General features: G+C 34.5%; 1 protein-coding gene across 1 annotated transcript in view; it reads left to right on the forward strand.

The window, feature by feature from the left end:
* LOC106871076 (uncharacterized) overlaps positions 1-12,616 on the forward strand; it is a 93,507-nt gene that overhangs the window by 38,072 nt on the left and 42,819 nt on the right. Inside the window, exons 5-7 of the mRNA XM_089355307.1 lie at positions 2,769-2,823; positions 6,631-6,757; positions 11,384-11,449. Coding sequence (XP_089211433.1) covers positions 2,769-2,823; positions 6,631-6,757; positions 11,384-11,449 — 248 coding nt within the window. The remainder of the gene's footprint in view (positions 1-2,768; positions 2,824-6,630; positions 6,758-11,383; positions 11,450-12,616) is intronic.

Consider the following 12,616-nt stretch of genomic DNA (forward strand, 5'->3'; position numbering starts at 1 on the left):
CCTGCACAGGAGCCAGTCCAGCGGCACTGGCAACGATCTCGCTCGAATGTCTTTACAAGTGCCAGGAAGGCGGTGCTGGGCACAGGTGCCATCACGATTTCGCTTTCACTTGCCCCAACAGGTCTTCGCAAGCCGAGTTTCATGTCCAATGAAGGAGATGATGTTGGCATGGGTGCCAGTTGTCGAATTTAGTTCAATTTCACTTGCCTCAACAGGTCTTCGCAAGTGGAGTTTAGTGTCCAATGAAGGAAGGTACGCATAAGTGGGCTGGTTACACCCTTGGCAGAAGCCTTGGATTTAGGTCTCACTTGGCTTGCCAGGTCTTCTCATGCACAGCATGTTTCCAAAGGTCTCGGTCAGAAGTCATTGCCTCAGTTATACATCAGAAAATAATGTAAGCATAAGCAAGAAAATTGAAAACTTGCTGCTCTTTAATAAGTTGCTTGTGATATTTGTATTGAACTGAGTTATAGAGATGCTCTGTTACTTTTACCATAGAAATGCAATGGACAATGAAATAACTGGCTTGGTAAGCAGTACTGCTATTGTTTACTAATTGCAGTATAAATTAAATAAATAAATGCCAAAATATTTACCACATAGCCTTTGAAATATATAAAATTTTTATATTAAATATTTGTCATACTAAACTAAATTTTTATATTGAATATCTATGTCATAATATTAAATTTTCACATCATATATTTTGAGGTAAAAAGTAGAATAGGAACATTGCTTTCCATTATTATTTTTCTTATTAGACATTCATGAGATATTAAAAGTACCTCTAACTTTTGCATGCCTTCTGACACTAGTAAGATTGTTACAATTGATGTTCAGCTTTAATACCAGTAAGCTGATATGGAAGGAGTTCAAAATAATAAGCTAATGCAGAAAAGTGGAGGCCATTAACAATAGATGAGACTGTAAGAAGAAAATGCATGTCTTGGGGGACAGTGGTTGATGCCTCTTTCTCAATCATTTGCATCGCTTCCTTTTCCTTATGTGTGTAGCAACAACACCGCTTCAGATAGTGCACCAATGTGAGTTTTGCTTTAGGTTTGTAGATGTTTGATAACTGTTTAGGACTGGAGTGTTACTTGGAATGAAAATGGAATTCAAGTCTTGGTGATGTCATTATGGCAGTGTTCTCTAAACAGAGACCTCAAAAGTAAATAGACAACTCTCATTATTCTGTTATCTGCATGGACACTATTTGTTAGTATGATGCCCAAAGGGGTTAAATCATTATAAACTGCATAAAGCATGTCTACTAAATACTAGATTGAGTATTAAGTGCATCAAATGATATTATTTAGTTTCTAGAAATAAATCTTTCAAAAATGATGCTTTGAGATGTCTGTATATGTAGCCACTTTGAGGTGTGTGTGTGCGTGTGCGTATATATGTGTGTGTGTGGAGCCATCAAAGATAGTGAGTTCAAGCATGTAGTAACTTTGTAGATTTAACAGTATTATTATCAATAATTATTATTAAATATTTTCAGTGCCTGTTTTTTCATCCACTTTCTGCTACCAACTTGTGAACGATGATGTATTGACATGTTGAGGTATTTGGTATCTGCTGAGATTCCTGACCAATGAGATGTAGTCACTATTTGTGAAGTACATTTTCCTGAAGCTTTTCCCTTTGTGGGAGCAGCAGTTCTGAATCAAGCAAAGATCAACATTGAGTGGCTAACATCTGAAATATTATCCAATACTCACAGTTCCCCATCAGTTGGGTAATACATTTGGTGGTGCATAAAACTTTGTATTCTATAGAGGATTAGAAGTAGGCAGAAGAAGAACATTCTTGGAAAGACACAGGACTTAAGAAAGATAAACTAAACAGCTTATTACAGAGGAGTTCCAGCCCAAAGATTGTGGTAACTTCCACAGAAGATGTGGTCTCATATCCCATGAGCATCATACAAGCTTTTCTATCCAAAGAGTTTTTCAACCTAGTATTTACATGCTATTATTCATAGCTTTATCTTCTTCAATATTCACCATTCCACAAAAGAATTATTTCACTCTACATGGCAAAAGCATCATCAGCTGAGTCATCCAAGATGCATGCAAAGTTTTGCTGAAGGACAGATCTGGATGTCTGTTAACCCCATAGTGAGGATTCTCATGTCACTTTTCTTAAGCCAGGAAGAGGTGGAAGTTTTCCTGTCTGGTTACTGTGACAAAAAAGATTGAATGTAGACAAGATTGAAAAGATTAGAAGATATAAACTTTTGGGCTTTTTAAAATTTCACCAAAAGAGGGAGGTGAGAATGATGAGGGAAATGGTTTGTTTAAGGAAATTAGCTGAAGGTTAAGTGAAAATAGTAAAATGTAGCCCAAAAGAATGGGTCTGTTCTCTGCATGTGCCCACTCTCAGCATGTATCTATAGGTTACAAAGCACAGCCAGGAGAGGGTATTTGCTCTCGATAGTCAGAGTAGTCCAGGTTGTGTGGGATCCTTGTTTGGTATCTGGTAGCTATCTTCCATTGAGAAGTTCCGTTACATTTTTATTTTATACTTTTATTTTCTGAGGAGTTTTTGTGCGATTGATTCATGGAAAGACATTGTTTTTGTAATTTGTCTTCATAATGATCTCATATTCATCACCCTCATGACAAATTAAAGAAATCATTACCACTACCACCACCACCACTACTACTATGCATCTTAACTTTCATGTTTATATAAGAAATTAACATTGAAATATATTTTACTGCTCTTACATTTTCTTATTAAACAATTGCTGTTTACAGGAAAGTCTTGATGAAGACCTCCACGATGCACTTCAGAATAAAAAGGACGAAAGTGGTAAATTTTCACTATACAATCTATTTACTCAATCTTACTCATGTATGTACAAATGCATATTACAGATACACACACACACACAAATGTAAATACGTGCATATATGTATGTGTGTGTGTGTATGTATGGTATTTTTATATAAGGTTAAAGCTTATGTCCCATGCAGATAGGAATGCCTTCTTTTTCCTGTCGAGGGCTTATATGCCCCATTATTAGACTATTTTCCTTAGTCATTGCACGGTGAACGGCATAAACTTTAAGCTTATCTAAAAATACCATTATTATTATTTACAGAATTGTAAAATACGGCACCATATAACAAAACCATTCACACCAAAAGCATATAAATATATATATATATATATATATATATATATATATATATATATATATACCAGAGTAAGCACATAAATGCAAAACAAGGTGGAAAAAATAGTACTTGAATGCCAATCACTAAAACTGTTACTCAGAGTTACACGTTCCTGTTTGTCAGAGAGTTTTGTTTAGAATAGAGCAAGATAAAGTTATATGCAGAAATACAATTACTTTGATAGATACACATTTGAAAATGGTTTTGTTTCATTGATCCTTTCAACTAACAGCCTTTACAATAATAGCCAGTTGCATGAAATAACAAATTGCGGTTTGAAATCATATTATTATAAAAATCCTTAAATCAAAAATAGCTTATAAAGAAGGAAAAGGCCTGAATACCCAGGGTAAATAATTAGTTGTAAAATATTAATAAATTAAAAGATATATCCTTTTAAAAATATTTTCATGTTAGATCACATATACATTTAGCAATATATACACACATACCAAACAATCATATATACACTAAACATACAGATGCAGGTACATGGCTACATACATATACAGACATATATAGGCAAAACATAAATATATACAAATGCATATTTGTGTATGCATGCACACACACAAAATCTCCTGGTGTGTGCTTATACAAGTTAGTTGTTATAGGCTAAAGAAAGAAAAGGAAAAAATCAGAGAATAACAAGTGGTGGGGAAGAAAGAAAAAAGGGGAAAAGAAGAAAATGAAATAAAAGAAAGAGAAACAAAATTAGAGAGAGTGGAATAATGGCATTAGAACAGTATCTAACGAAGGGTAGATACTTCGTTCAGCTTGCGAAACGAACACATAAAAACACACATAAAATTACATGTATCTCTACATAAATACAAACTTACATACAAATATACACACATATAGACATGCATACAAATATACAAAAATATGTATGCAAATACATGCCCACATATATAAATGTATATATATATATATATATATATATATATATATATATATATATATATATATATACATATATGTCCAACCCATGCTAGCATGGACAGCGGACGTTAAACGAGGATGATGTATATGTATATATGTGTGTATATATATATATATATATATATATATATATATATATACATATGCACACACATACACGTACACACATACATATACATAGAGACATGTCTTCACATCAAGATAAATATATACATCATAATGTATATTACTCTTTTACTTGTTTCAGTTATTTGACTGTGGCCATGCTGGAACACTGCCTTTAGTCGAGCAAATCGATCCCGGGACTTATTCTTTGTAAGCCTAGTACTTATTCCATCGGTCTCTTTTGCTGAACTGCTAAGTTATGGGGACATAAACACACCAGCATTAGTTGTCAAGCAATGTTGGGGAGACAAACACAGACACAAAAAACATACACACACACACACACTCACACATATATATATATATATATATATATACGACAGGCTTCTTTCAGTTTCCGTCTACCAAATCCACTCACAAGGCTTTGGTCAGCCCGAGGCTATAGTAGAAGACACTTGCCTAAGATGCCATGCAGTGGCACTGAACCCAGAATCATGTGGTTGGTAAGCAAGCTACTTACCACACAGCCACTCCGGCGCCTACAATTTTCGCAAACAATTTTCAAAAAACTGTCTGATATATATAATATTAAAATGTTAAAATAAGGAAATTGTACAATAAAAATAAACCTCGGCGAAGCTTAAACTTAAATCTGTAAAACAGCCAAAGGCTTTCTTAAAAGTGAAGTTGAAATATGCACTAACATTGCAATACAAAATAACTATTAGGTGTAAAGTCAAATTGAAAATTTTCCAAAAGTGAAAACATTTTACCCACATGGTATTTTATCGGTTGACACTTTAAACCTCACAGCTTGCCTACAGGAATTTAAGAGCTCGCGTCTCTGTTTCAAAGCATGTTTGTCCTGGAACTGGATGAACGCATTAATGAAGTTAACTTTTTGGTTAATGGATTAATGAAGTTGATTTTTCGATTAACAGTACCCACCTCTGGTTGTATCTGTTGTCAATGTGGTTGGGTCGAAGTAGTGTTATTAATGTCTGGGTTGTGGTAGTGGTTGGGTTGCAGTTATTTCATTGTTGGATCATGCAGATGTATAGAAAGAAGCCCATCGTATATATGTATATATATGTATGTGTGTGTATATGTTTGTGTGTCTGTGTTTGTCCCCCCAACATCGCTTGATAACCGATGCTGGGTGTGTTTACGTCCTCATAACTTAGTGGTTCGGCAAAAGAAACCGATAGAATAAGTACTAGGCTTCCAAAGAATAAGTCCTGGGGTCGATTTTCTTGACTAAAGGCGGTACTCCAGCATGGCCGCAGTCAAATGACTGAAACAAGTAAAAAAGAAAATACAGATTTGCAATTTTGTCAGTGGGTACTTTATATACCACTGGTTTATAGTTATGTAAGTTTAACTGATCTTGCTGAGTGAATTTGACTTTTATGGGCAGGTAAATTTGATTAACAGGTGTAAAAGCAATAACATTATGGATAAACTCTAAAATTGAAATTCTCAATGATTCTTACCTGTTTGATTTGTTGCTAAAATTATCCTAGATGGCAACCGACAAAGATTTTGCCTCTTTTTAAGATGAGGTACATTAATTTGAATAAATTAAAATACAGGTATAACCAGGGGAAGGTTTTATTCTTTCGGTAAATATTTCGTATCTCAATGTAGAATTATTTTTTTCCACAGTTTTTTTGGATGCATTCAGCGTATCTGACCTCCAAACCCGCTGCAAGCCACTTTTTACTGGAAAAGAAATGTGGGAGAGGTGGCGGGGACCTTGATGTTTCCCACCAAGGGAGTTTAGTTTCGTGGGTCTTTTTTCTTTTCCTGGTTATTTTGCATGCTTTCAATGAATGTGACACCGAAATCATGCGTAAACGGCTCCTTTTTCCAGAAAAGGAAGTATTTGGTTACTATTTCTAGCATTCCCTGCTACCATGTAACAGCTGTTTGCATTCACACCAAAATATTTACCAACTTTTTTCCTTCCATTTATTTTTTCCACTTTATGGAAGTCAATATTTTCTCTGTTGACATCCACCTCAGTTAATTTTGCTTTATTCCTAGTTCTGTGTTTTCTGGAAGAGAAGCCCTTACATTATCTCAAAGCTATAAGAAGTCACTTATTTGGGTTAATGGACTTGAGTTAACAGAAGCTAAATGTAATGGAAGTTAATTAGTCCAATAATGATTTTCAAAGTTAACTTAAAAGTTAAGTCATTAACAAAAATGTTAACTTTGTTAGCGATTAATGAACTTACACCCAGCTCTGAGTACAATGATAAATGAAAATACAAATTTATGCAATTTGATATACCATAACCTATAACATTACAATATTACACTATTGCAGGACAAAAATTATACATACATGCATGCCTATATGCAACTCTTCTCATTTCTTTTCTAGAATCTAGTGAAGATGAGGATAATACGCACAACCACTTCATCACTTCACCTAATCTTCATATGTTAAGTGAGATGTTTCTCTACAATGGAGTACGACACATTTTTGATTTCCTGGTTGTGTTGCAGCTGTAAGTTTCTAAAACGTTTTTTTCTTTTCTCTACATTACTTCAATATCAGTAAGGAAGATTCTACACCATCTTTTGATCTTACAAAAATAGCAGCCAAATCTCAATCTCCCTATACTAACTTAAGTAAGGGAAGGACATACAGGCAATGTAGTCATAGATATACCAAAAAATAGGATAGTCACTAGTTGAAAACCTTTAATCATAGGTCTTCTCTGTCTGAGTTTACATGGGATTAAATAATGGCAACAAGTTTAATGTTCCATCCTAGAACAATTTTTGTTCGCTTAAGTAATTCTACTCCCCAGATGTGTGTAAAATAAAGTATCTTATTTAGTAAAGTGCCTAAAGTAAATATGGTCTGTTAGAGGGCTGATCTAGCCTGTTTGCACATTTTACAATATGTGTTCTTTATGATTAATTGTAAATTTATTGTAGTAGTACAAGTTTTAGCTGAGACTATGTAATTGTGCAATAAATTTATTCAAAATCCAATAAATTTTGCTGTTTAGTATATCAGTAAGTGACTATTAGTCACTTATTATGCCTCCTCTTGTATTCATTATTCATTATACTTTTGTATTCATTATTCATTATATTCATTATTCATTCATTATACTTTTGTATTCACTATTCATTATACTCATTATACTTTTTTATTCATAATCCATTATACTCATTATGCTTCCTCTTGTAGCATATTCCTTCTCTTATATTTCCCCTCTTATATAGGTCCAAATACTTATTCTATTCATTCTCAATAATTAGAAAGTTAGCTTAACTTTCATTTCTTTAATTCAAATTTCTATTATATCACCAAATAGGTTATCAATTTTATAGGCTAGAAAATTTAAGTTCCATTGAGAAAGGGTTAGTTTTCAGTCAACAACATAAGACCAAGATGTTGTTTAACCTTGTATCAGCCCAGCTTCAGCAGATCAATGATCAAAGGCATTCTGACCATAATGATCATGTCAAACTACCATTATCTAGTATGTATTTTATTAAAAGAAAAAGAGTAGAGTGTGATTTTAGAGAGATTTGACAACTATTTCAAATTAATCAAGTGGATGCTTAGAGTAGGAACTGGAAACGTTTTTTTAGTACCAGAGACAAATTTTCACATGAACTATTGATGAGAAACATTACAAATATTTAATTGTACAAATTTATGGGTATGCAACTTATACTAAATTAATGTCATGTGGCTTTAATAGCTTTCCATTTTTCATATGTATCAATGAGTAGTTTCAAATTTGATTGCAGGTGAAATTTCGCTTGCTGACAAGGAATACCCTTTCTATGGCATAGAGACCCTCCCATTGGCTCATGACCTTGTGTTAATTCCTGATTGTGACAGCTTCATTTCATATATTGTGATCTTTATGCCTTCTTCAAAAGTATGAGGATCGCAGAATCTCTAATTACTGACTTCCATCTTGAAAACCGAGGCCTTGTATCTTTATATGAAATCAATAATACAGATTAGACTTGATTTCTTTACTGGTGGTGTTTTTGTTTTGTGACCAAATTTGGGATAAGCTTTGTGTTTGTCCAAACTTTGAAGTTTGTATGACTCTTATTGAATTGATAGCCTCTACAGTTATATAACTAACACACATATTGGTTTCAAATTTTGGCACAAGGTCAGCAGTTTCAAGAAGGAAATAAGTCAATTCCATCAGCCCCAGTGCTCAGCTGATATCTATTTTATCGACTCTGTAGCAAGGCACCTATTTCTGTCTCTCTCTAACCTTTCATTTGATACCAGATCACCTCCTCCAACGGCTCCTCTATTATAGAAAGACACCTGTTTCTGCCTCTCTGTCTCTCTGTCACACTCTAAGATTTTATTCTCTGACACAAGTTCCCCTCCTCAAAAGCCCCTTCCCCTCTCATAATTCCTTGTCTTGTGAGTTATTTCATGACCTTACTAATGCTGGTGCCATGTAAAAAGCATCCAGTCCACACTGTTAAGTGGTTGGCATTTGGAAGGGCATTCAGCTGTATAAATCATGCCAAAACTAACCTTGCCTGTGCCAGTGCCACATAAAAAGCACTGAGTCCACTCTGCAGAGTGGTTGGTGTTAGGAAGGGCATCTAACCATAAAAACCCTGCCAAAACAGACACAGAAGCCTAGGGCACTCATATTAACAATATTTCTATCTATTACACATTTTCTTCACTCTTTGTAGCTGTAATCACGAAGCACTTATTTTATAAAATCATGTGTTTAAGCTTACCTTTTATGCTGACTACACCTAGCTTTATCTCTGATCACCAGTCTACATTAAATATGTTATCCTTACAGGTGAGAATTCACACCCGTCATCCAAGCAGTAAATTCAGCGATGATTGTGCTAATATCAATCAAGTTTTATGCATCATATGAGAATTAAAATTTTCAAAAGTTTTCAAATAACTGAACATTTACAAATTGCATCATTATGGCAATCTTATCCAAATTTACAAAATAACACTCACTATTTCTACTGTATAAAAAGTTTGGTTTCCTTAATCCATATAACCAATACTTGTTAGCATGTAAAAATCTCATTAAAGACTTACTATATCTTGCAAGAATGTGTTGCTTAAAAATTTGAAAATAAAAAAAATAATAATGAAGCATATTGCATACAGTGCTCTGGTGTACTACAGCTCATCAGAAAAGATAGCCAAAAATGCATGTACAGTATATAGAATAATGCCTCAAAAGACAGCAAAGTGAACAGTGAGTCAGTCATTAAAAAAAGAGGAACATTAGGTGTAATCTTTCATCTTTTATCTTTTACTTGTTTCAATCATTTACTTGCTTCAATCACTGCCTTGGTGTATTTTTGTCAAATGAATTGACCCCAATAATTCTTTTTTTTAAGCCTGGTACTTATTCTAACAGTAAATGCTCAGTAGTTAGTCTATGAAATTCTGGGGCGATTCTATATGAGGCAGAGGTGGTATCCACCAGTAACAGCAGTGATAGCAGCAGCAACACCATTAACATAAGGACACATGCATGGAAATATGTTGGAGCAACAGGGGTCCCCTTTAAGCTGTGATTTGGAGTTAGCAATCACACCTTGATGCAATGGCTAGAATAAAGAAGTTTTATTTTGGGGGATATATTCTACTCTCACATTACCAGAAAACTGATTTCAGTTCACTGGGTGACATGGTGCATTATCTAAAAGAAGCAATGCTTTGTTGGAAAGAATTATGTCTGGCACTGTACCTTTCTACAATAAGATAAAAAAAAAAGTTTATAATAAAAATCACTCTTCAGAAAGGCTTTTTGTCATTCATGCCTTCATTTTTGAAAGCTAGATTATAGGTAAGTTAAATTTTGAGTAACCCATGAAAGTAAGATTGTGGTTTTGATTCCTGGGTCAGGCAATGTGTTGTGTTCTTGAGCAAAACACTTCATTTAACATTGCTCCATTCCACTCAGCTGGCAAAAGTGAGTAATCCTGCAATGGACTGGTGTCCTGTCCAGTGGGGGTAGAATATATATGCTACAGAGTCCAGGAAACCAGCATTATGAGCCTATGGTTCAGGAAGGACCTCTGATCATTTTGATATATTATATATATGTATACATACAGCAGGCTTCCACACAGTTTCTCTCTACTAAATTTACTCACATGAAATATTTTGGTTGGATTATATAGTTATTGGTTTTACCCTTCTTTCTATATTCTGTAACTGTTGCAATATACTTTTCTACTATAGGCACAAGTCTTGAAATTTTGGGTGGGAGAAGGCCAGTCAATTAGATCAACTCCAGTACGCAACTGGAGCTTAATTTATCAACCCCAAAAGGATAAAAGGCAAAGTCGACTTTGGCAGAATTTGAACTCAAAATGTAAAGACAGATGAAATACTGCTAAGCATTTCACCCGATGTGCTGACGATTCTGCCAACTCACCGCCTTTAACCATCACACTATAGAAACATTTCTCATGGCACCAGCCCACAATTTACAGATGCTTACATTTTTTATATCTTCCATGAATTTTTATGGGTTCAGCTAGTATAAAATAATGTGAATAAATATTGCATTTGACAGAATAATCTGAATGCTAAAAGGTTAAACACAGGCATGCCTACACTTATGAAAAATAAAAACAGATATAAAAATCTATAATCTGTCTGGTTTCTGTGTCATTGTTAAGAAAATAGCTTTAAATTAAATATTAATGTGTACATATAGGTAGAGCTGTGTGGTAAGAAGCTTGCTTCCCAACCACATGGTTCCATGTTCAGTCCCACTGTGTGGCACTGAAGCCTCAGGCTGATCAAAGCCATGTGAATGGATTTGGTAGAAAGTAACTGAAAAAGACTGTCATATATAAATATTCATGTATGTGTGTCTTTGAGTCTGTGTCCTCCATCACTGCTTGACAACTGATGCTACTGTGTTTACATCTCTGTAAACTAGCAGTTCAACAAAAAGAGTCCAATAGAATAAGTACCAGGCTTAAAGAAAACAAAAAAATTATTGGAGTCATCTCATTCAATTAAAAATTCTTCAAGGTGGGCCCCAGCATGGCCACAGTCTAATGACTAAAACAAATTAAAGATAAAAGATACGGTCTACAGTGTAAAACTTAAAGATATTGTTTGTTTGCAGGTCTTCAATAATGATTGGTTATTGTCTGGCTGGTAGTGAATCATACTCTGGAATACTACATATAAAGTGAGTATATTTTTCTTTGAGCTTTTTATAGGCCTCTAAGTGTGAAGGTGTGTAGCTTGGTGGTTAGGGGTATTTGGTTCACAACCGTAAGGTTGTGAGTTCAATTCCCAACAACATGTATCCTTGAGCAATGTTACTCCAGATTTTGCTGGGTAAAATGAGTTTTACCTGTATTTCAAAGGACCAGCCTTGTCACATTCTGTGACAAGGCTGAATCTCCCTGAGAATCACATTAAATGTATGTTTGTTTGTGGAATGCTCAGCCACTTACGCATTAATTCCATGAGCAGGCTGTTCCATTGATAAAATCAGCTGGAACACTCGTTGTCATAACTGATGGAGTGTCTGGTATTAGACTACAAAGTAAAATTTTAAAACTGCTAATCTTTTAATATTTTATTGGGTTCAACCACTGGTTTGAAGTCATGCTGCAGCACTACTTTGCATCCAGTACTTATTTCAATCTGGTGTCTATTTTATCGATGTCTATTTGTTGAGCCACTAAGTGAAAGTAAAGAGGCATAACCTAAAAACAGCACTAGTTTTCAGACTAATGCAAGCATAAACACAGAAACACAAGCATGAACACACATACACACACACATACACACACATACATATATATAGATATAAAAAAAACATACACATATGCATACACATACACACACATACATATATACATACACATGCATACCTATACACACACATATATTTATATAACTGAAATGAGTTAACCTATGAGAGATAAGTGTACTCAATGCTTCCGGGTTCAGTCCCACTGCGTGGCACTTTGGGCAAGTGTCTTCTACTATAGTCTCGGGTCGACCATAGCCTTGTGAGTGGATTTGGCAGACAGAAACTGAAAGAAGCCTGTCATATATATGTATATATATATGTGTGTTTGTCCCCCCAACATCGCTTGACAACCGATGCTGGTGTGTTTACATCCCCATAACTTAGCGGTTCGGCAAAAGAAACCGATAGAATAAGTACTAGGCTTACAAAGAATAAGTCCTGGGGTCGATTTGCTCGACTAAAGGCGGTGCTCCAGCATGGCCGCAGTCAAATGACTAAAACAAGTAAAAAAGTTTTTTTGAAAGTGTGTGTGTGTATATATATATATATATATATATATATATATATATATATATATATATATATATATAT

The sequence above is a fragment of the Octopus bimaculoides genome, chromosome 1 (genome assembly GCF_046866305.1).
Source record: "Octopus bimaculoides isolate indiv1 chromosome 1, ASM4686630v1, whole genome shotgun sequence".
NCBI classification, from domain to species: domain Eukaryota; kingdom Metazoa; phylum Mollusca; class Cephalopoda; order Octopoda; family Octopodidae; genus Octopus; species Octopus bimaculoides.